We start from the raw sequence: 26,075 nt of genomic DNA, 5'->3' as shown, positions 1-26,075 counted from the left end.
CATAACTAGGAGCAGAATATGGAAACTGCCAAGAGAAAGACTTAAACTCCATGTAAGAGGAAAACCCCCAAACTTCCTGGCAATTAGAGCTACTCCCCCCCAAATGGAATGGACACCTTTGGGGGGGCATCATGAATCTGCCTCATTAGAGGTACCTAAATGTTGGATACATGACCACCTTTGGGATATATTGTGGGAGGGGATTCTTGTGTATGTACAGGTTGGACTAGATGTCACTGAGGTCCCTAACAACACTGAGATGTTGTGATTCTGTGACAGGGAGATAGTAAGGGTCCTTAGAAGGCAGCTTTTCAGGCCAGTATTAAGGACAAGTATTTAGCAACTAATAGCTTAGTAGTCAATAAATCAACCAACCATATTTATTAAGAATCTATCATCATCATCATCATCATCGTCATTGTCAGCATCAGCATCAGCATCAGCATCAGCATCATCTATCTATTGTTTTGCAGTTACCAAACATTTTTCACTTCTTTAGCAACTAACAGCTTAGGAGTCAAATCTACCATAATTGCCATCATCATCATCATCATCATCATCATCATTGTCACCATCATCATTAGCCTTGGCATCATTTATACATTGCTTTGCCTTCACCAAACACTTTCACATACATTATCTTATAAGATCTTCACAACTCTACCAGTCAAGTAGTGCAAATATTATCATTCTCATTTTTGCAGATGAGAAAACCGAGATTCAGAGAAAATAAATGACTTGATTAAATTCAGATGGTCAGTAAGTGTTGCCTCAGGGACTCAAAACAAGGTCTTCTGACTCTAAATATAGTCATTTCAGTTTCTATAATACCACATCATCTTCTGGTGCAGGGTACCCTGCTAGGCTTTGGGGGAAATTTGTGCTATGGGAAGCATATCAACCCTACTATCTGCCTTTATAGACTTTACCAAGTTGATGAAGAGACCAAAGCAACATACAGGAAATGAGAGAACAAGTCAATGCTTTCAGGAACCCAACAGGTTAAATAACAGAGGCAAGGCTAACAACTATGATTATACCCTATCTGATTAATGAAGCTTGTGTATGTATTCATGCACACAGGATCTTTGGGGTGAGGAAGCCAATGCTTCTCAGCTTCAGCTAAAATAATAGGTCTCAAGGACCAGGGATGGGCTATTCCAAGATCAAAGGGGCAGCTTTCTGCTGATTAAAGGACAAGACTCTTTTAATCTCAAACTGGTAGAACCTCCTCAAATAAAGTTATCAACAAGATCTAGGGTGGAACTTGAAAGGGAGAAGATGGAGTGTGCTTTCTAGGCCTACAGATGGAGTGAGAAGAGAGGACCATACCAAAGTTGAAGATCATTTTTGTTTCATTTCCTTGTGATCCATCCAAAATGGAAGCTAATGTTAGCATAATTCGATTCACTTAAATAAGCATTAATTAAGGGCCCAGCCTAGTAGGACTAGATTCACCTAGATTATCTCTTCAAGTCCTTTTGGGCCTATGACTCTGTGATAAGAATAGACTACAATTTCAGCTATGTCTAAACCAGTGGTGTGCTACAGCTAATTCAAATAGACTCAGGAAAGCCAACTGTTAAATTTTCCGAGTGAGCATATATATCTCAGAAATTGGCAAACATAATAAATCAAGGCTTGATTTATTGTTTTGTTAATTTCATAGACTTAGTCAAGTGCTAGGGAAAATGTAAACAATGCAGATTAAATTTATAAGTATGTCATACATGTACATACTTTTTTTTTTTGGAGAGCTAGTTGTTAAACATTTACCAACACTATACCCTGATCTAAAGCCACAATCTATTTGATCATTTTAATTAAATCAAGTCATTCTTTAAAATAACTGGACAATTTAGTTTATTACCTAGAAGAGTCCTATTATTTGACTGAGTGGTCACCTAAGGTAAAATATGAGAACAGATTATGTACAAACGGAGTCTCAAGTTTAAGACATTCATATCAAGAATTGGTCTGCTAGAAAGACAAAGTTAAGGAGCCTTTCTCTAGAGACTAAGGATCAGTCCAAAAGAAAAACCCAAAATCTCAGGACAGTCAAGAATATAAACCTATAAGTTGATGGACAGTGAATATTTTTTCTGACTTAAACATTAATGGGAAAAAATGTCAGAGGCAAGAAAAGGAAATGAATTTACTTGATAAATTGGCTAGCAAATCAAGATGTCAACAAGCACTTATTAAGCACCTGCTATGTACCAGGCACTATGCGAAGCCTTGGAGGACCCCAAAATGGCAAAAGACAGTCCCTGCTCTTAAAGAGCTTATAGTCTAATGGGGGAGTCCACATGCAAACAACAATGTACAAACAAGATATACACAGGATAAATTGGAGATAATGTCAGAGGAAAGGTACTAAGATTAAGGCGAACTGGGAAAGGCTTCTTACAGAAGGAAAGACTTTATCTGGATAGCTAAAGACTGGATAACATCTGAAAGCCCCATGGGGACTGGAGGACTAGAGGCACCACAGTTTTATTCTGAATCATGGAGAGCATTGATTATGTTTATTCCCTACCAGCCCCCACGACGAATGAATATCATATGATAGAACTAAATCATTTGTTCTTCTACATTAAAAGAATACACTTTTTCATTCTTTAGATTTAAAAGCATGAATGTTTTTTTTTCTGCATTGATTTCATATGTATTCTATTTAGGACCAGACAGCATAATATGGGAAGAAGAAAACCTGCTGTTATTGTTGAGGGAGAGGAGTGAGTTTGTTACCTAAAATGAAATATGGTGACCATCAGAGAAAAAAAGTCAATCCATAAACTTACACAGGTCATTCACTGTTTAGTTAGGAAGAAAAGTTTTAGAAGGTAAGTAGTTTCATAAAAGTCAAGGCCAAAGCGAGGTCTTAATCTCTCTAAAAACCCCAGAGGAATCAAGTCAATGACACAGTCCACCACCATGATGGCTAAGTGGATGTCTCACTTCCTATTCTGCCTATAGTGTGAGGTAGTCATTGGAGAATGGCCAACTCTCTTCTCCCCAGTCATTGATAAATGCACACATGGAATCACAAGAGCATAGACAGAGAGCTGGGAGAGCCTCAGTCATCTTGTCCAATCTCTGAGTTTAGCCATGATGTCTCGAAGAGGGAAGGTATGTCAGTCAACTGGCCTATTTTGTACCAGGCACCGTGCTAAGCACTGGACAGTTAGTAAATTAGTTGAATATCTTTCTTTTGTCAGGGTTAACCATTTGGATTTTTAAAAAGTTAAATGTTTTTTGTCATCATTAATATTACTCATGCCCATTAGTAAATATGCTACAGATATGCTTTTATTTCATACCTGGGGACTAGACTGGGTTAACATTCCTGTGCAATACATGTAATCAAGTCTTGTAGGTTTCTGTGGGGTTTTTTTTCAGTCTAACAGGATTATTTTTCACAGTAAGGACTTTTGGATTTGCTAATTGTTCTTCCCTGCTACTTGACAATTCATTTTGAACATTCATCATGCCACCAATTGTTATGTGTTAGGAACTATGCTAAGTTCTGGAAATGTGTAGACAAAAATGAGTCACCGCTATCAAGAAGATTACATTCTGCTGGGGGGAGCGGTGAGGGAGGGAATGATTATGTGTACACAAACAGGTAAATACAAAATATATTCTAAGTAATTGGGGAGCAAATTCCAGTTTATTTAGTAAGCGGTTGAGATTTCTGATTTCTTTATTGTTAGCACTTCATTTTTCTTTGTATCGGCAGTAACACAGTGTCTGACACATAGTAAGTACTTAGGGAATTCTTATTGATTGATTGTTTTCATATTCTAATGTTTATGTGTTGAAGTCCACTACTATTATTATATTTTTGTTATGTTATTCATGTATTACTGTTAATCTTTCTTTTTTGAATTTAATTGGTAAATTGGTATATATAAATTAAAAATGGTTATAAACATAATTTTGTTTCGTTTTTAGTTCTAATATACATTCAGTGTGGCCCATGGCCTTTATGAACTGGCATTCTAAACACCTCACAAATATGTGATACTTGTGTTGAACACAGCAACAAATTCTTCCTTACCATACTGATCTCTTACAATTTTTTTCTTCTTTCAACTTTTCTCTTTTTCTTTTTGGTTTTTGTTTTTAAATCAATAACTTCCAAGGGTGGATGGGGGTGGTACAGAGGAGGCATCTTCTAAACCAGAAGCCTGATAGTAGTGAAAGTTTTCATTTTGCCTGGATTTATTTTTCTTTTCTTTTGGTTTCACCACCATTTACTGAAAGACTGTGGTTATGTGGAATGTGATATACTACAAGAGAAGTACTAAATGCTATGGGAGCTTAGAGAAGAATGATAACATTCTCAGATGAGATTAGGGAAGGCTGAAAACACATTTGAACTGGGCCTAGAAAGATGAATAGTATTTTGATAAGTAGGGGTTGAAGGAGATAGGTGGGGGAGAATGGGATGACATTCCAAGGGGAAGGATAAACATGAATAAAAAGGAAGGTGTGAAAAGAGGTTTCATATTAAGGGACAATAAGGAACCCCTTCTGGCTGCAACAGATGATGAGTGCAGGCAGCATGATCAATTCTGGGTCCTACATTTTAGAAAAGACATTACGAGCTGAAGTGTAGATCTATACAAGGGTAAGGGGACCAGAATGATAAGGTGTCTTGAGCTAATGGATCAGGTGACATAGAAGTACCAGTGGAAGAAACTGGGGATGTTTAGCCTGCAGAAGAGATGACTTAGTGGGGCAAGAGGAGAGCTAGTAGGACAAGATAGCCAACAAGTATTTGAAATACCCTCATATGGAAGACTTGTCTGCTTTGCCCCAGAGGGAATAAAATTGGAACAATTTGTAGAAATTGTAGTGGTAGATTTGGGCTCAATGTTAGGAAAAGTTCTCTGTTAGGGCTATCCAAAAGTAGAATGTGAGCTGCTCCAGGAGGTCCTGTGGTAGATTCACAGAATAACAAAATCACAGAATATAAGTGCTAGAAGGCACATGGCCAAGAATTCCTTCTAAAATATACCCAACGTACTTTGTGGGACAATGATGTTCAATGAAGCCCACCACTTCCTTAGGCAGTCCATTCCATTTGGGAATAACTCTATTCAATAGGAGAGTTTTCCTTATGTTAATCCCAATTCTGCCTCTTTATAACTTCCTATCAATTACTCTCTGTTTTCTACCACGGGAAATCTTCTCCCGAAGTCTGGGTGACCTTTTATCAAGATGCTATAGAAAGAACTCCTTGCTTGGTATGAGTTAAACAAGACAACCTCTGATATCCTTCCAGTTCAGGTTATGTGAGTTTTTTAGTATAATTGGCATTAAATCGTCAGTCTGGACTCTCGGTCTTTAGCTCCTGGCAGGAGTGGCGGGGTGGGGGGGGGGGGAGTGGCCTTTTGCTCTGTGATTGAAGACCACAGAAGAAAAGTGGGGAGCTGGCCCAGGCTGCTCAAAGCAATGAACACTGACAAGAAATGGCCCCAACGAAATTCTGAGTGTCCCTCTCCCCTCCCCCATCCGAAGAACTAATCGGGGAAAGAAAGCGTTCCCTCACACCAGTCAGATTCCCATCTGCAGTCAGGCACCCTAAACAGCCACTGTTTTCCAAGGCATGTGTGTGGAATAAAAATAAAGGCTGGTGTGGGGAGAGAAGTATGTACCAGATTCAGAGAAGCAGGTTGCCTCAGGCAAGAGAAGGAGTTTGAAGCTTGGATTTAGAACTCAGATGTGGGGAACTCCCTGAGCTATGGGGGCTTTTGCAGTAGTTATAAAACCCTGGTGACCACTTAACCTAGGGAAATAAGGTGTTTATGTGAGTTGAAATGATGCCTTATTTAAGAAGATAATTCAGCCCCCATAAAGGCAGCACTTAGTAGGTACCGACTATTTTAAATAGTTCAGCTCACAAAGAATGTAACTAGATAAAGCACACAGGGAAAGAGTTGTCCCTAAATATGAGCTACATTTTTGACTGATCAAAGACTCAGCAGAAAAAAAAATAATTAAAAAGTAAAATCCTTACATAATGAGATTTTAAAGAAAACTTTTAAAGCTGACAGGGTAGTCCTGGCACCACTTCAAAGTGTTCATAATCAATGTTTGTCAATAGCAGTTTTGCATCCTTTCATTTATCTTTCATGAATATAAAGCACGATGTTATTAGAGGCCCATCCATACCTTAATTCTGTTTGAGATTTGATGAATCAGGACCCCATTAATATTCAGGACAAATCAGCAGAGGCAAGGACGCCTCGCATGGACCCATCCAGTATTGGTTGCCTTTTATCTCATTGTCTCTGCTGTGAGTTAAACTATCTGGCCTTCATGGAAAACTTCAGGGGGCCGTTTGGTGGCCATGGACCCATATATAGGCCCAGAGAGTTCATCCATTTGGTGGCTTTCTCTTTCTATGCCAATTCTCCTTGGGCAAAAAGAGTTGCGTGACTCAGACCAACCCATCAGTCACATTTGTTTAATCAAGATAGTTAGTTGGCTTGCAAAACATTAAACTGTATTTAAAGCCTAGTTAATAATTTGCATCCTATTCATTTGTTCCCAAATTGACAGTGGATTGCCTTTCTTTCCCCCGAAAGTATAGATAGTGAAAAAGATCTTGTTAACTTCAGAAAGACACTGTAGTAAAGATGACTACCTGGGTTTCTGGTCTTCGAATTCTTCCTCTAGTGATCTTGGTGGGGCATGGAACCCTTGGGGTAAGTATTTTTTCAAATAATTGCAGTCAGTGGACTAGAGAAAGTTATTAGTGTAAGAAATTTAGTATTTCTTGTAACAAGCCCAAGTATTAGTTTTAATATTATTAATTAATTAACATCTGAAGCCAGGCATTTGAAATTTGATGTTGCTGAATTGAATATTCTTTGGTCTAGTCTCTAGCTGACCATTTGACAACTGTTTGGCCTCTAGCAAACCACTCAGCTTCTATGGCCCTCGGTTTCCTCATCTGTAAAATGAGAAGTTTGTACTAGATTTTCTTTGTGCTTTCTTCCAACTCTATGATTTTGTCATTAAATCAAAATTGTCTTAACGTTACTGATAGCTGACTAATCACATCCACATTAATTGGTAAAAAAAAAGATTCCTGAAATCTAATGTATCTTCTAAATTCTTGGATTCTATACTAGAAAGGTACCTTAGAGGCCATCTCATCTTAGAGACCATCTACCTCTTCTCCATTTTCTGGATGAGATCAAGAGACTTGGCCTAAGTCATAGAGGGGTGGCAAAGCTAGGGTTAGCATACAGCTCTGATGGCTCCAGAACCAGTTGTCTTTCCATAACTCAACAAGAGAAAAACCCCTCACTAAGGCTTCTCTTGGGAATACTATAGAATAATAAGTTCTAGTCTAAAGCCTTCAGATGTGAACAATTTTTTTTTGGGGGGGGGAGTTCTTTCCTCTCCTCCCGTTTTTGTCTTATTTATATGACTGCAGTTCACTATGGTTATCAGGGTGAATTCAAGGGTATGGTTCAGTACCTAAGGAAGAGCCTATAAAGTGGAAATGGGAATATGGAATATTAGATTTAGAATCAGAATCTAGAATTAGAATTCTGATTCTACCATTTTGCTGCCTATGTAAGTCAGGCAACTCGGTTGACTTCTCTAGGCTCTATTTTCTTTACAAATGAAATGGTTGGACTAGTTCAGGATTAGGTAAACAATGGCCCAAAAGCTAAAGCTGGCCCTTCCCTGCTTTTGTATAACCAGAGTTAAACATAGTTTTACATTTTAAAATACAAAACTTTATTCAAAAACGTAGAAGCCACTCTTAGCTTGTGGGTACTACAAAAGCAGGAAGCAACGGATTTTGCCCATGGGCAGTTTGCCAGATCTCTGGATTAGATGATATCTGAGGCCCCTTCTAGCTCTAAAGTCTATGATTCTGCCAGTATTATATACAATCATTACATATAATAATGTATTATTATATTTATGTGCTGTATATTGTGCTATAATATCTCTATCCAGGTACTCTTTAATAGCATATAGGAAAAGATGTCTATGCTATCTTTGTGTCCAAGGATTTATCTAATTTGGCCCCAGTGAACATCTGGGAAAGGGCCTTCAGCTTCGAGAAATAGATCAGACTGGAAATTCAGTTTCCTATGTAGCTGTCCCCTATTAAGGAGCCCTTGGGTGGGGAACACAAGCTCATACATAATTTTAGAGCCGGAAGGTGACCTTAGAGGTCATCTACTACAACCCATTGGTTTTACAGAAGAAGAAACTGAGATCCAAAGAAATTAAGTACCTTTGGGAATTGCTTAAAATGCTCAGCAAGAAGGCAGCTTCTCCACAAAATTCAGATAATTCTCTCCGTTTGGGGGGGGGATAGGAGAAAGGATGTAAGGAAGGGGATTAAAAAAAACCTACTCTAATAAAAATGTTTATATAGTGCTTTCTACTTTTCAAAGCCTTTTCTCATCCATTATCTCATTTGATGGGTGCAGCTATTTCTTCAGGAGCCACATTGGAATCCATGTTCTCCTGATTAGAGCCTTGTTTTCTTTTAAAACAGCAGCGCGCCACCCCCCCCCCCGACCTTTTCCTATACCCTGTACTCTCAGACACCTCAGCCAGCCAATAAGCTGTCTATGACTCATTCCCCACAGGGGTTTTCTTTTAAAATTATCTTTTGCACATATGTGGTCTTTGCAATTACCGATGATTATCAAGCAATCTAAATAGTTTGCAGGCTTGTTGATTGTCTGTGGCTGAGACTCAGCCTAAATACCAAAAGTCTACAGAGAGAGGTCGTGGAAATTATTCCAGCAAGGCACATGAGGTACTGCCTGGGAGAGTCAGGGATGGGAAGAATTACATCCTAAAGTCTGCAGGAGAGGAGGAGGCAGGAGCCCCTGTTTGAAGTTCCTACAAAGCTAATGGACCAGAAGAATCTCTTCTTGCAAGCCCTAGCGACTTTTTAGGGTTAGCGATGAAATTATAAGTCAATAATGGATAAAAGAAAATATGAGAAAGTATCCTTCAGGCAATAAGCTTAGTCAGTTCCAAAGAGAGGCTTGCGGTCTTCAGAAGGGCCTCTTAGTCCATGTGCGCGCCAGACAGGTGGTAAAGCACACAGATTTCATTCAGCAGGCTGAAGGGAAAGAGAAAGTGGCCAATTATCCCTGAAGTCTGGGAGAGGGGAGGCTATCGTAGGGGAAATATCCACCTGGCCTGTCTTTCTTGCCCCGGATGGATCAGATAATTATCAGACAAGTTGTTTCCTGCCCATTGTATCCACCTGCTCTTCATAGAGGGAGCAGGTTTCGAATGTCTCCACATCAGGATATGATTCCTTCCTGCCCTTATTGCCCCCTGGGAGCACAATCCCACTGCTAGCTCAAACTGTGGTGGGTAAAAGTGTCTAACTGTGCCAAAAGATCATAATAATGACTGACATTTATGTAGCATTTTTAAATTGCCAAGTGCTTTATCTATACTTTGACAGGTTGTGTGATATAGTGGACAGAAAGCTGGACTTGGAGTCAGCAAGACCTGGGTTCTTAATCCCATCTTAGACATTTCCTCATCTGTAAAATGAAGGGGCTGGAATTGATGCCCTCTGAGATCAAATCTAAATTTGCACTTAATGACCCTGTGAAGTAGGTCCATAGATATTGCTACCCCCATTTTACAGATGAGGAAACAGAAACTCATAGAGCTTACTTGCCCATGGTCCAGAGACAGAAATGTCAGAGATGGAATTTGAACCCAGTTTTATTTTGTTTTTTGCTTCTTAGGTCAAGATTTTACATATTATATTACATTCCCTTTTATAGATAAGGAAGCATAAGGTTCAGGGTGAGCTTACTTGCTGGGTAGCACTGAGTGACAAGAGGAAATAATTTGGTGTGGGAGAAATAGAATTGGGCTTAGAGTCAAACTCTCAGCTTATGTCATTCAGTAATCATAGGTTACCATTGCTCAAAGGCAAGACACCGAAAGACTAAAAGCCTCCATTTTGAAAAGTCAGTTTCATGACCTATTCAATAGGTTTGTTGGGAGAATTAAATGAAATAACATGTAAACTTATGCTTCTACGGGCCCATAATCTATGTATATAAAACGCTATATGAATATAAGGGGTTAGTGTTATAATTAGTAGTGTCAAGGGCACTATTTCAATTTGAAACCAAATTCAGAAACTACAAATTCCACTACAACCAAAATCTCCATATAACAAAAAAAAAAATTCTCGACTGCAGGCAGCCATTAAAAATACAGTGTCTATTAGGTCTAATACCTGTCCATATGTTTGTCTCTGGATCTTCACTATGTTAGGATACAAGCCTTTCCATCTCAAGAGAGAGCATCAAATGGCTTTTAAACAGAAGAGCAGGAATCATATTTTTAGAACTCCTTCTTCCATGTCAACAATGACGAAATGTCCTCTCAGGAATTATAACAAATATCCTCATTTGTAATATTTAAACTCACCAAACTTTTAGGGCTAGGAAAGAACTTAGAGATAAAGGGTTCATAACTTGAGGTCTATGAACTTGTTTGTTTGCTAGGTTTTTTTTTTTTTTTAATATTTTGAGAGCTGTATTTGGGTATAATTGATTTCTTTTGTTTTATTTAAGCATTTTAAAACATTATTCTGACAAGGTTTGATAGGTTTCACCAGTTTGCCAAAAAAACAGGTTAGGAATCTCTGATTTAGTCAAGACCATCTAATGCAACCCCTTTCCTGACTTTACAGAAGAGGAAACTGAGGGCTAGAGAAAGGAAGTATATGGAGCTACAACATCCTATGAATTAGCCACAGAGTTAGGACTAGTGGCAAAGTTCCTTTACTCCAATCTTGGTAGTGTTTGTGTTGGTTTTCTTTTCTCCATAACACCAAAGGTGCCTCTGATTTCTTAGCTTTTGAAATTCTCAAATTCTAAAATCTCAGAATTGGAAAGGATCTCAGAGGTCATCTAATACATCCCAATCTTTCTACAACATACCTAAGAGTGTCCCCCTAAGAAGGAGGTCCACACTGAATCCTTGAAGAAATCATTACATAAACATCCTGAAAACATTTGTGTAGAAAGTAATTAAATATGTCCACACGTGTATTTCTTCATGTGGTTATGTGTGCTATGTTGAGCTAGCTTGTGTGTTGAGCTCTTGCACTCAGATGGCTTTTAATAGGCTAGGGAAGGAGTTCCAGTCATTTCCATGGCACCACAGAATTTTAATTTATTCATGGATCATAAATCCACATCAGCCACAAGACAGCAAGAGGACCTCTGACAGAAAAAAAAAAACCCAAACATATTTGTTGTCATCCTAGAGGACAACCTACCCTAGTAGGAGACAGTGATTGAAGCACAGTGCAAGGAGGGTTAGACCTGAAGTCAGAAGACTTGACACCTCTGTGTCCTCTCTGGACCTCCATTATCTCATCTCTAAAATGAAGATTAGACTAGAGCACTTAGATGGTCCCTCATAGCTCTCCATCTATGAGTCAATTTCAGTGCCTGTTTCTGGCTTATGCCAAGAACTCTAGTCATGATTAATTCTTTCCTCTAATTCAGATGAAAAGCTTCATGGTAGGATGAGGGGCTGAATTTCACTAAACCTCTTAGGATTGTTTTCTAACTGGCTGTAAATGGTGGACTGATTCATTTACTTCGGCAGCGTAAGCCAATAGTTATGGAAATGGGGTTGTGGAAAATTGGATGTGTGTGTGTGTATATGTGTGTGTGTGTGTGTGTGTGTGTGTTGTGTGTGTATGTGCGTGCGCACGCATGCATGTGCTAGCATGCCTCGGCCCAGATATGTATTTATATTTAAAATTCATTAGGGTGTCTAAAATGCAAAGGCAATTCTGCTGTCACAGGGAAACAGCATGACAGAATATTCAGCAGCCGGGTTTTTTAATAAAACATGTTTTTCTTCATAATTAATATAACAAGGTTTCCTGGCTTAGGACTTGGCAAGAATCCGGGGAAAAGAAAAAAAAGAGGAGGGAAGCAGGAGAAAGGGGGTCATGGTGGAGGGGAGTGAAGGGTAATGTGACGTGATCATCACCCGACCAACAGGTCCCCCAAAAAAATTTGGTGCTGAACTAGTTCTCAGTCACAACTCATCTAATTGTTTGCTCAGCCTTCCAAAAAAAAGAAATCAGATTGCACAGAAGAAGTTCCTTTAGGGAGAGGCTTTGTTGACATTCCAAAACATAGCATTAGGGGCAACAGTCAGGCCTAAAACAAAGAACAAAGTACATTCACTTTAACATAACAAAAAAAAAAAACAATGCCCTCTAGTGAGTCTGACTCATTTGGGGCATGGAGTTAGACCTAGCATAGATTCCCTTTCCTGAAAACAGTTGACTACCTCTCTGCAATACCAAAACAATGACTTGCTGTGTAACTTTGGGGAAATCACTTGCCTTCTCCGGGCCTCAAACGAAAATTAATAGGTTGGTCCCTTCCAGCTCTAATATTCTGTGGTCAAACCAAGTGAGACTAACAGTTGTCAATTAGTCTTTTTCTTTTTTTAAACAAACAAGTTGTTAGACCGAAGTGATTAGTTATCTGTCTGAACTAATGGTTTGTTTGTCTATATTGATCAGTCAAAAAGATCAATCTAAGAACCTCATATAGATACTCCTTGTTGATGACTGAGTTGTTCCAATGGTTGTTATAAGTTACTCTGCTTAGGAGAATGATTTGTCGCCCCAATCTGCTCTGCATTCATTGAATGGCCTTTGGATCTATTCTCTAAGGAGGCACTGGATATAGGGATTAGAATTGAAATTGTGTATACACATAGATCATGACTTACCAGTGTAATGGCCTGAATAACAGTGATATGGAATGTGTGTGGAATCCTTATTTATTAGTATTAGTTTTAATATTACTGATCAGTGGCAAGAATAATGCACATTTGTGTAGTGTTTTATAATTTTTCAAAGCCATTTCACATATATTATCTCATTCAGTCCCCTCCATCCCTAGTGACGTGGAAGGGCATATTTCATTATCCACATTGGCTAGATAAGGAAAGTGAGAAACAAAGTTAAGAGACTTGCCCAAGATCATACCACTGGTTAGCAAAAGGTTAGAGAGCGTTGCACCTGAAATGAAGAAGACCTGGTTTCAAATCATGCCTCTGATACTTATCAGAGATGTGAGTCACTTCAGTTCTCTAGGATCCAGTTCCTTCATCTGTAAAATGGGAAATAATAATGATCCCAGCAGTACCTATCTCAAAGGGTTGGTGTGAATCTCATATGAGATAATATACATAAAGTGAAAGTTTCTAAGTACTATCTAATTATCAACTTCTATTATTAGAGAGATAGTTGAGAGGCTAGTTGGGCAGCTACGTTGGTGCAGTGGATAGAGAGCCAGGCCTGGAGTCAGGAAGACAAGACTTTATTAAGTGCTTGCTATGTGCTAGGCAGTATGCTAAGCATCGGGTAAACAGGGGGTCCCAAAACTCTTAGTGCATTAAGCCTTTCTGCAATATAACTTTTGGGTACCTTGCAGAAAACGAAAGCAAAAATAGTCCCTGCCCTTGAGAAGTTTATAATTGAATGAGTGAAAATAACACATTGCATAAATCAATACATAAAAGGTAACTCTATAGTAGATAGAAAGTAGCCTTAGGCAGGAAGGCGCTAGCAGTTGTGAGGATGACAGGCTTTCTATAGGAGGTGGCATTTCGATTGAGTCTTAAAAGAAGGCAGAGATTCTAAGAGTCAAAAGTTAGGATAGATTATTCTAGCCATGAGGAGATAGAGCGTTATGTGGGGAACAGTAGATAGGTCAATATGGCTGGAAAGGTAGAGAAGGTTGTAAAGAGTTTTGAATGGCAGAGGAGCTTGTATTTACTTCTAGTTGTAATAGGAAACTATTGGAGTTTCTTGACCTACACTTTGAAAATCATTTTGGTACCTAAGTGGATGATGGATTGGAGTGAGGAGGAGACTTGAGGAAGGAGTCAGATTAAAGACTATTGCAATAGTCCAAGTGAGAGGTGAAAAGGGCCTGAACTAGGGTGGTGACATGTGAATGAAGAGAAGGGGATGAATTTGAGAGATACTGTAGAGAAAGAAATTGCAATAATTGGCAATTGATCTGGTAAGTATGGTGAGCAAAAGAGAGCAATTGAGGATGAAAGCAAGGTTGCAAACCTGGGTACCTAGAAAAATGATAGTACCCTTGCTGGTAATAGAGAAATCTAAAAGAGGTGTGAGTTTAGTTGGAAAGATAATGAGTTCTGTTTTAGACATATTGAGTTTGAGATACCTCTGAAACATATACTTCAAACTGTTTAATAGGGAATTGATACAAGACTGAAACTCAGTGGAAAGACTAGGACTGAATACACACACACACACACACACACACACACACACACACACACACACACAGAGACACACAGAGAGAGAGAGAGAGAGAGAGAGAGAGAGAGAGAGAGAGATCTAGCAGTCATCTGAATAGAGACAGTAATTAAACCCATGAAAGCTGATGAGCTCACCAAGTGGGAGAGTATGAAGGAAAAAGAAGAGGACATAGAATAAAGCCTTGAGGAATAGCCACAGTTAGTGGGTGTGAAATGGATAAAGATCTATCAAAGGAGAGTAAGAAGGAATGATTGATCATACAAGTAGGAGGAGAACCAATAGAAAAGCAGACACCAAAATCTAGAGTGGAACAAATATCCAGAAGAAGGTATTCAAGTGTGTCAAGTGCTGCAGAGAAATTAAGAGAGATGAGGGTTAAAAAAAAAAAAAGGCCATTAGGTTTCCAATAAAGAGATCATTAGTGCCTTGAAGAGGGCAGTTTTCGTTGAATGTTAAGGTAGGGAGTCAGATTGCTGAGTATATAGTACATATAGATAGTATTTTTTCTTTTTTTCTTTTGTTAAATTAAAAAAAATATTTCCCCCAATTACATATAAAAACAATTTTTAAAAATTCATTTTTAAAACTTTGAGTTCTAATTTCTCCCCCTTCCTCCCTCCCCACCTCCTTCATTGAGAAGGCAAGCAATTCAACATAGGTTATACATGTATAGTCATGAAAAACATATTTCCGTATTAGTCATGTTGTGAAAGAAAACACAGACCAAAAAACTCAAAAATAGAGTAAAAAAGTGTGTTTCAATCTATATTCAGACACCATCAGTTCTTTCTTTGGGAATGGATAGCATTTTTCATATAAGTCCTTCAGAGTTGTCTTGGATCATTGTATTGCTGGGAACAACTAAGTCATTCACAGGTGATCATCATACAATATTGCTCTCACTTTGTACACAGTACATGTCACTTTGCATCAGCTTCTGTAAGTCTTTCCAAGTTTTTCTGAGAGCATCGGGCTCATCATTTCTTATAGCACAATAATATTCCATCACAATCACATACCACAATTTGTTCAGCCATTCCCCAATTGATGGGCATCCCCTTAATTTCCAATTCTTTGCCACCAGAAAAGAGCTGCTATAGATGTTTTTGTACATATGGGTTCTTTTCCTTTTTGTTTTTTATATCTTTATGAATATAGACCTAGTAGTGGTATTGCTAGGTCAAAGGGTATGCAGTTTTATAACCCTATGGGCATAGTGCCAAATTGCTCTACAGAATCTTTGAATCAGGTTAGAGATTTTTTTTCAAGGCATTTAGCTGAAGAAGGGAGGAGAGGTAAGGAACAATAGTTAGTGGACATGGTAGGATCTAGTGAGTTGTTTTTTGTTTTTCTTCTTTTTAGGCAGGTGAAGACTCAGATGTGTTTATAGGCAGCAGGGGAGGAACCAGGAAATAGAGAGAATTGAAAATTTAGAAAGAATGTGGATGATGGTGGGGACAATCTTCTGGAGAAGACAGTAGGATGTGGTCTAAGCAAGCATATGGTCCTTATCATCAGAAACTGGAGAACAACAGCAGAGAGATGTGAGTTGAGGAGAAGGGAAGAAGAGGAAACTCTTGGTGAATTGTCTAAGTTTGGGGAGTGAAATATGATGCATGTGTTCAACTGAGAGATTGAAGGAAGAGAATGTTATAGGAGGTTTGAGGATGGAAAAGAACATTGGAAACAGCTTCTGTGGTGAATAGGATCAGAAACCATTAAGAGAGGAGTGGTTTTGGTGCAGTGAGGTCCCAGTTGAGATTACTCAAATAAATCTGTAGTCAGCTTAGTCTGTGTAGTTTTCTGATTTCCTCCAGCAACATGGGAGTACGAGAGAAGGAGGTGGATAACTGGAATAATCCAAGGATGGAGTTTGGCAGGGCGTGATCAGCAATAGAACAAGAATACAAGAAATTCAAGAGTATAGTTGAACTGATTCCCCAGGTGGTTGAGATTGGGAATGGAGAAGGCTATTATCAGCATAGGGGGAATGGCCTGGGACATGAAGAACTTCAGGACTGTAAGTCACAGTTGGGACAAAATATATTTAGGAAGAGTAAAGAATAGGGAGTGGTGAAAAGATAAGTGATTTGATTATAGTCAAATAGAAATCCAGAGTTATTGAACATATAAGTAGAACTCTTATGGGTATTACCATCCCTGTGTATAGTTGAGGTAGAATGGAAGAGCAGGTCATAGATCCATTGTAAGGGAGAAGGACTTAATGGGGTTATATCAGTTTTTAAGTTCAATGGCGATACTCATATTATCAGTACTAAATATAGGGTTTTAGACATCCTGTAGTACTTATGCTGGTGATAAGAACAACTCATATAAATACAACCCAAAACATTTTCCCTAAGATTGTACCATACTCAACATTCTACATGTCTTGTGGTGGTCATGTTCTCAATCTACTTTCACCTGAGTCACCAAGAGTAGCTCTGAGCTTTCAGGTTGGTTTTTCAGGAGTGAAGATTTATACTAGACCATTCGAACTTTAGGCCCACTGCATTCACTGGAGAGCCAACTAGCCATAGTTAAAGGGTAATTTGTAGGCATAGAACAGGATTTTTCTCTGACTTATATGGGAATTGAATTATGACTTTGGCTCCATTAACATTACTGTAATCTACTACATTAACCAGCCCAGGCATCTGTTAGACCACTCCATGAAGTTGGGATTGTTAAAGTTAAAGATGAAATGTCAACACATTCATTGTGGTCTCTAGCATATTTTCCAGGTTTGAAGGGTGACACGTTTCCTTTCAGCTTTTGTAACCTCTACTAAGACCAAGCCACCCCCACCAAATCCTTTAAAGAAGACATGGAAAGATACATTGTTCATCATCCATTTTTGCAAGATGCATTAAGCCTTTTGGCATTTGACCTTGGGTGAGATTACTGTAAAGACCAAGTGAGATCAATATAGAGCAATTTGACAACCCTAGAGTGTTACGTGAACCAGTGTTTGAATTAGCATTATCATTGTTGTTCAGTCACTTTTCTGTTGTCCAACTCTTTATAACCCCATTTTAGGGTTTTCTTGGCAAAGATACTGGAGTGCTTTGCTATTTCCTTCTCCAGCTCATTGTACGGAGGAGGAAACTGAGGCAACAGGGTTGCGTGATTTGCCCAGGGTCACATAACTAGTAAGTGTCTGAGGCTGGATTTGAATTCATAAATATGAGTCTTCTGATTCCAAGCCCAGTGCTCTATTTAGCTGCCCCCATTGTTATTATTGTTGATGGCTTAGATGAATGCATTGATGGGATGGAGGGAAAAAGCATTTATATTTTATGATCTAGGCACTGGGCTAAGCACTTTATAAATGTCTCATTTGGTCTTTAAGGCATCTAGATCTTGGGATAGGGCATTGGATCTGGAGTCAGGAAGACTTGAATTCAAATCCAGCCTCAGACACTTACTAGTTATGTGACCCTGGGCAAATCACGCAACCCTGTTTGCCTCAGTTTCCTCATCTGTAAAATGCGATGGAGAAGGAAATGGCCAACCACTCCAGGATCTTTGCCAAGAGCCTCCCCCCCCAAAAAGAAGGGTCATAAAAAGCTGGACACAATTGAAAACAACAGCACCATATCAAGCGCAGATAAAGCATTCTTATCTAATACGTGAATGCATTAACTTGGGGGGGATAGCTAACACACTGGGTGACAGAGTCAGGTTCCAAAGAGTTCTCGAAATCTAAAAACAATGGACAAAATCGAAGATGAGATTGATTAGAGATAAATGTGAGAACCTTCACTTAGATTTAAAGAGAAAAAAGACCCTGTCAGTTGTATGATGACAGGATGGGCAAGATAATAGTTTAAAAATAGACCTGGGATTTTTTGAGGTCTGTAAGCCTAATGCGTCACCAGTGTGAAGTGGCAGTCATAAAAAGCTATGGGTGTCATAGGCTACATGAAAGAAGCATAGGATCCAGTCTAAGTTGGTGACTTCCTTATTGCCTCCTGCTCTGGCAATGAGATATGGGTGCGGGAGCTGGGGATATTTAACTTGGAACAAGATGAATTGGCCTGGGGGAATGAAAGCTGTCTTCATGTCCTTGAAGTGATCTCATGAAGAAGGGAGCAGGCTTGTTCTGCCGTGCCCCAGAAGGCAGAATTAGGAGTACAGGTGGAAGCTGTAGAAGAGGCAGATTTTGGCCCAGCACATAAGGGAAAATGACCTACCTGAACTTCTCCTTTTTGTTTTCTTTGTTTGTTCATCATCCATGGTGCAAAGGAAAGTGTACTGAATTAGGAGTCAGAGGCCCTGAATTCAAAAACTGCCTCTTCCACTAATTCCCTGGATAATCTTGGGCAAGACACGAAACTTCTCTGGGCCTCAATTTCCTCAACTGTAAAATGAAGGGGTTGAAATAGATGATCTCAAAGGCCCCTTCCATCTTTCAAACTATGATGCTATGGTCCATGTTTTAGCCCCTAAATCTATAGAAGTCCTCCAAGGCTTTGTCCAGGGCCTTTTCTTCTTCCTCCATTCGTTAATGAGAGTTAAGCTGTCTATGCCCATGACTCCCAAATTAGCGAATCAAGTCATCATCTGTCACCGAAGTCTCATCTCACATAGCCAACTCTCTGCTCAACATCTCCACCTGGATATTATATCAGCATCAGCAACTCCACAGGCCTAAAATGAAACTAATCATCTTTTTCTTTGGACTTGCCTTTTCTCCAAAACCAGCTATCTCCGTTGAGTAAACCACCATCCAGGAACCACTAGCTGTTCTTCAAACTCAAAACTTTATCTCCAGACCCTACACATTTGCACAAGCTATTCCCTATGCCTGATAATATATTTCCTCATCTCTACTTCCTCGGATCCTTCTCTTCAATCATCAGCTAAGTAAAATACCACATTCTAGGACAAGAAGCCTTTTCTGATCTCCCCCTTTGGTAGTGCTCTCTCCAGGCTCAACTAACTTTGTATTTACTCATGCATATGCATACTGTGTCCATCCACTAAATGTAACATTCTTGAAAGCCACTAGGTTCTTTTCTGTATTTGTATACTCAGTACCCATGGGATGTTTAGGGAGGACTAGCACTTCTGGTGCAAGGGCTTGCCTAATCCTCTTCAGGGCTACTCCCTCTCCTTTGGTGTCCACCTGCCACCCAACTCTCACCTGTGGCTCCAAGAAGCTATAACATGTACAGTGGCCATACCCTGGTAAACCATCTTGGGAGACAGGCTAAACTAGGTTGAAGGTAATTGATGGGCCTCAAACTCATCAGTGAGTTGGGGGTGTCTACTTCAAGCATATGAAGACTTTTCCTGGCAGAATGGGCAAATGAGAGCAATTTGTTCCAACAGCCACGAAGGCAGATTCTGTGAAGCATTTAGAGCTTGGTCGGACATTGAAGACACCAAGTTCATCCGCTGCATCCCGGGCCATTACCAGTCTTCTAAATTTTGACCTGCCACTGGACTTTGATGACTCATGGAGAAAGAGCAAGGCTGAAAACTTTGTGCATCTCTGCCCCACTTATATCAAATTCACAAGCAAGTCAAGACATCACTCAGTGATGTCATTGGTCCTCTTCAAAAATGAAGGGCGAATAACAACTCTGTACCTAACACATAACAAACACTTAACCACCATGTATTGAATTGAATCAAAATGACCTTTTTATTCAACCTAATCAATGCCCCACCATTTTCTCTAATGGAAATTTCTTTCATAGGATCATAGTATCCTAGCATTAGAACATTTTGCAATTGAGAAAACTTTGGCAAGGGTATGAAAAGACTTGTCCAAGGTCGTATATCTCACTCCCATTCTCCCTTCTACAAGCCAAGCTCTTTCTGTGACAACTCACTTTGTCATCCATCCTGCTGAGGTGGAAAGAGCACAGACACGGAGTTGGAAGAACTGAGATCAAGTTTTGCTGCAGCCTCTGCTTACTAGCTAGGGAATTCTGGGAACTTGCTTTATACCTTTATGTCCTGGCTTCCTTCTCAATCAATTGGGAATAATTCTACTTACACTATCTCCCTCAAATCAGGGCCAGATCACAGAGCAGATATGAAAAGTTGTCTCCAGAAAGCCCTATATAAATGTCACTTAATATTATTGGTCCAGGCCTGTGACTTCATGCAAGTAGGGAACTCATGGTGTAGCTTGTCAAACTGTCTGCAACACACAATGTTTGGAAATTGACTGAGGGAAATGAGAGGTTAAGTGACTTGCCCACTGTCAAAAAATGTGTGTATGTTGGAGATAGGATTTGAACCTAGGTCTTCTTAACTCCAAAGCCGGCCCTTTCTCCTGGCAATGCCATATTGCTTCCTATAGCTATTATTAGGCAGCTAAGGGTGCGGTGGATAGAGGGCTGGGCCTAGAGTTGGGAAGACCTAAGTTCAAATCTAGCCTGGGACATTTATTAGCTCTGTGACCCTGGGCAAGCCATTTTACTTCTGTCTGCCTCAGTTTCTTCTACTGTAAAATGGGTATACAAATAGCACCTACTTCTGAGGGTTGTTATAAGACACAGTGCCTGGAATCTAGTAGGCATTTAATAAATGCTTGTTTCTTTCCTTCATTAATGGGGTAGTGGTGGTGGAATGGGATAAACAATTCTATCTCTAAATTAAGAAAATGTAGCTAAAATAGGTGAAGAGGAATTTGTCTGTCCTATGCCAAACCTCCAGATGAACACCAGAAATTCTAGTCAGCCCATTCAGTATCCACATGTGCACAGTATAACAATTGCTCATATTTCAATAACACTTTCTATTATAATAATAGCTAACATGTATATAGTACATTAAGGTTAGCAAAGCGTTTTACATGCATTATGTAATTTGATTCTCACAAGAATGCCAAGAGTTATTAGCATCCCCATTTTACAGATGAGGAAACTGAGGCTCAGAGGAGTTCAGCAACTTGCCCAAATCACACTGGCATGAACAGGGCTTGAACCCAGGGCTTCTGCCATTAGCTGCGATGCTCTGGGCACTGCAGCACAAACACCTGGCAGCCCTGTTGCACTGGCCTGCTCGTGCCTCCTGCAGTTGGCACACAGAGAGGGATGCTCAGTAGGCCTGTCAAAAGTTATTCAGAAGCTGAAGTTTTGCTCCTTTCTCTGTTTCCCTTCATGAGTTTGTAGATGAAAAGTACAGAGTGATCCATCTGCCTTCTCCCTGAAAGCCCTTGAAATGCAACCCTGGATGTGCCTACGGGATTCGGCAATTTCAGTTTCCTTGAGAACAGCAGGCACCAATGTCTGGCTGCAGAGGGAATAATAGGAGGTGAAGCCAAGTTCCCAGTCTGCAGGCTCCCCTTTTGTCTGAATTTAGCTTCAGGCACTAGTGTCCTGCTTTCTGGGAAAGACAAGCCTGCCCCCTGCTGACCTTGGAAAAGATAGCATCAGGGCCCACACAGCCCGAGGAAGCAGCCTGCCCGACTGGAGGCCGTGGGCAGCTGGGGCCAGAGCACTGGGCTGGTAGTCAGGAGACCCGGATTCAATTCCTGGCATAGCACTATTTCTCTCCGGGCCTCAGTTTCCTCATTTGTCAGATAAAGATGATGGTTCCCTAACATGCCATCCAACTTTAAAATTCTGTGTTTTGAACAGAAGTTTGTTCCTCTCAAATTTGAGGACTTGCAAAATGTTAGAGCCACTCAGGAGGGCTGGCCCCAGCAAAATGGTTAAGCTGATAGAGCCTACTGATGCCAAATGCCTTGCCTTGACAGGCATCTAGTGACCTCTATACTGACTCCCGGCTGCTTTAGGATTCCTGGGCTGGACCTAGAGCCAGGAAGACTTGTATTCAGACATATCATTATCATTATCAGTGATGGTAAATCCAGCCTCAGATACTTACTAGTTGTGTGACCCTGCTTCAGCTTCTTCATCTGTAAAATGGGGGAAACAATAATGCCTACATCCCAGGGTTGTTACGAGGATGTTTGCAATATTTGCAAGGTGCCTTGTGAACATTAAAGTGCTACACAAATGCTACCTATCATCATCATCATCATCATCATCATCATCATCATCATCATCATCATCATCATCGTCATCATCATTGCCATCATTATTTTACCCACCAAGACCCAGACAGCAAATTGAGCTTCTCTGCCTTCTCTTTCCCTCCCCTTACCCAGATTGCTATGAGCTGCTTGAGATCAGGGCTGTCTCATTTTTGCATCTGTATCTTCAGCCCCTAGCATTAAGCTAGAGCTTAATAAATTTTGCTGATTGGCTGATTGATTGATTGAATGAATGCCTAGTGCTCAGAACCTTTCTCCTATTCTTCCCACAGCTCATTCTCATAGAAACTCACCCTGTGCTCTAAGCTGAAAGGCAATGGATGTCTATGAGTTCATTAGAGCAGTTGCCCCAATCCATACTAATTTATTACCTAGTTTACATGCCACTCCTCTTTGTCAACATATAGGATCACAGAATCTTAGAATTGGAAGGCACCTCTGAGTGAGCGCCTTAAATCTTAGGAAGGCTTTTAAGGAGGGGCAGGAATAGTGAGAAATTTCAGGGGGAGGGGGTAGGTTTTTGGTCAGAGAAATTGGGGCAGAGAGGACTCCAATTAGCTGCATTCCTAGTTATGTCTTAGAACCAAAGTGTGCTCATGAGAAAGGCCAGAGTGAAGATAGTCAGAGCCTAAGACAATACTAGTCCCAGAGTAATCTGGTTAGGTCCCAGCAGTGAGGGTTTAACCATGGGGCAGCAAGACTTAACCATAAGGATTGTGGTTAGGGCTCATCCTGTCCATGAGAAGAGGGATCAGAGTCAAATAACATCACAGTCCCACAGGAATTAGTGCATGGCACAGAGTATCAAGGCAAAGACTTAAGCATAGGTCAATGTAGGAACCCAGGTCATAGGACTGAGGCAGAAAGTAGGGATTTGATCCCAATGGTCAGAGCTCAGTCAATGAAAATGAAGTGGAAGGTCAGAGAACCAGCAGCCAAACTGGCTTGGTACTGAGCTTTGAACTGTTGAATCCAGAGATCTTTATATCTCTCCTGCCCAGGCCTGAATTGGTCTCAGGCTCAGGGACAGGCTAAGCTGGTAGTTGGGGAGAGGATGGGCTAGCAGGAATGAGGAAAAAGGAGCCAGATGAGTCATGGCACTGCCCATGAAAAGGGACAGCCCTGAGGTCAGGTGCCATTCTAGGTTGTTGACTCTGACCTCTTGACCTTGTTTCTCATCCAAATGCAAATATGATATTTCTTCACTTTGGCTTACTAGTTTGAGACGCGCCTGCACTGGATGGAACAGACAGTTCTTGGCTGGGCTTAGCCTGAGGAAGAGTGGAGAGGTCTGACCCCTGCAAAGATCCTTTAACTATCTTAGCTACTGTTTGGTGAATCATGCAAGGCTGTCTTCCCCTCTTCCTGCCATTCATCTGAATTCATTCCAGCTTATTTATCACAGGCATATATTCCTTGATGGTCACATTCAACAACGTTTGTTATTATGGGGAAGACACTGTGTAAGACCCTAAGGATGCAAAAGTAATATTGGACATAGCCCCTTCCTTCAAGGAGCTAATAGTCAGGGAAGATGAGACTCAGAAACCAATAGAGATTTTCCACCAATGACTGGTTAATTCTCCTGGTTTAAGACAGTACAAAAGCCTAATGGAGTTGCCTAAAGTAATACAAGTTAAAGTGATTTGCCCAACATCCCTTCTCTACTGTCAGAGGCTGGATATGCTCAGCATTCTAACAACTACCAAATTGTCTCTAAAACTGTGATATAATTTAGTCTTGACCTGTGTTGGTGTGGGGAGCTCCTGGTGAGAAAAATCTTTTCTATCAATATACATCAATGACTTCTCTACGAGCTAGTCTTAGAAAGTTGTTTGGAATCACTTGGAGGTTGAGCAGCTCACCCAAGTTTATATAGTCAGTATGTGTCAGAGCAAGACCTGAACCCAGCTCCTGCTGACTCTAAAGCCATCTCTTTGGCTTTTGTTTTTTTACTCTAAAGCTATTTCTATGGGAGATAGCGATCTCCCATAGCCATGCCACCATTCAAGTTAGAAAACGAGTAAGTGCTTTAGGAAAGATCACGCAGTAATGCCTCAGAGAGATTCAAGGAGGGAAAGGCTCCTGGTAATGGAGGAGGCATCTGGACTGGGCCTCGAAGGAAGGGACCTTCAGTAGGGGGAATTGTGAGGAAATCCATTTCAGGTGTGATGGTGGCAGAAGCAGCAGGAAAGAATAGAAAGGACAATGGATTTGGAATCAAAAGACCTGGTTCTAAATCCTGGCTCTATAACATTGGGCACATCCCTTCACCTCCCTTTGCTTTAGTTTCCTCATCTGTAAAATAGGTTGTTGGAGTAGATCATCTCTAAGGTTTCCTCATATCTAAATTTCTCTGTCTTGTGTCCCAGGAGAGGGTAGTTCCTGAGATGAACTGGGGAATAGTCAGTGGTCCAATTTGGCTGGAATGCGGAATGCTTGAAGAGGATCATAGGGTCATAGATGAGAGAGGAAGAGAGCTCAGAGGCCATTTAGTTCTGCCCTCTCGTTTTTACAGATGGGGAAACTGAGGCCCAAGGAAGTTAGGTGACTTACCCAAAGACACAAGAATCAAAGGCAGGAGCAGTGAAACAAAGGTGGAAAGGTAAGATGGTACCACATTGTGAAAAGCCTTGAAAACCAAGCTATAAACTTTATATTTATCCTCCAAGTAGCAGGAAGCCAGTGAAGGTTTGAGTGGCGTCATCAAATACATGCTTTGAGAAGATTACTTCAGCAGTAATATAGAAGATAGGCTGGATGGCGGAGAAACTTGAGGAAGGGAGAGCAGTTAGGAAACCTTACAGTACCAGGCAAGAGGTAGTAAGACCTGAACTATGCTGGGGGGAGTGAAAGTAGAAATGAGGAAAGGATATGAAAGATATTTCAGAGGTGGAAAGGGCAGGGTATTAATGAATGATTGGATTGTGGGGGAGAGAGAAGAGTCAAAGATGAGTTTAAGGTTTTCAGTCTGGATTGCTAGGGAAATAGTGGTATCATTAGTGAACTTAGAGAAAGTAACTGCTGTCAGAACAGAGTGGTCAGAACAGAGCAGAAGTCAGATTGCCAGGACTGATGAATAAGTATGGTTGGCAAGTGTAGACAACTCTTTCAGATTGGGGTGCAGCTAACTTTGAAAAATGGTGCTCCAAAGTTCCAAGCTCTGTCTTTCTTGAGTACTTACACTAAGAAAGGGAAGGAGAAGTTTGACCAAGACGCCTAGGGCAGAAGAGCACGTGCTGGTTAATGATAAGATGGTGGATGGGGGCAAGCAGGATTGTACACCTGTAGAAATGAGGGTGGCATATGTTGGTTGCTTTTGAAAGGCAGCAGGGAGTAGGGCTGTAGGGGGAGCCACCAACCCATACACCACTGAAAATGTTTGTGAAATGTACCTCCCTTTCTTCTTTTCAAGGATGGGGGTCTCTATGGGTACAGGATATTACATACGCTATCAGATTTGGTCGATGCTTTGGCTCGTTTTATTTCATTGCTTGCCTCCTCTTCTTTTTCTTTATTACAAGATACACCTATCTGGAGGGGAGAGGAGGAAGAGTTTGTTTGAAAGTGAAGGAGATGTAAAAAATAAAAGCTATTAATTAAAATGAAAAGAACAGGAAATTTGGGAGTCGTCTTTGGCACACAGATTCTTGGCTCAGGTCATGTCAAGGTGGAGACTGTGGT

The 26,075-nt window shown here is 40.4% G+C and overlaps 1 protein-coding gene across 1 annotated transcript in view; it reads left to right on the top strand.

Moving 5' to 3' along the window:
* Positions 1-6,568: 6,568 nt before the first annotated feature.
* The window catches only part of HABP2 (hyaluronan binding protein 2), a 56,690-nt gene continuing 37,183 nt past the window's right edge, over positions 6,569-26,075 (top strand). The window contains exon 1 of the mRNA XM_020988087.2: positions 6,569-6,719. Coding sequence (XP_020843746.1) covers positions 6,651-6,719 — 69 coding nt within the window. The 5' untranslated portion in view covers positions 6,569-6,650. The remainder of the gene's footprint in view (positions 6,720-26,075) is intronic.

The sequence above is a fragment of the Phascolarctos cinereus genome, unplaced genomic scaffold (genome assembly GCF_003287225.1).
Source record: "Phascolarctos cinereus isolate Bilbo 61053 unplaced genomic scaffold, phaCin_HiC Scaffold_3;HRSCAF=262, whole genome shotgun sequence".
In the NCBI taxonomy this organism is placed as follows: Eukaryota; Metazoa; Chordata; class Mammalia; order Diprotodontia; family Phascolarctidae; genus Phascolarctos; species Phascolarctos cinereus.
Note: the sequence above shows the minus strand (reverse complement) of the source record. Positions and strands in the feature narration are given on the sequence as shown.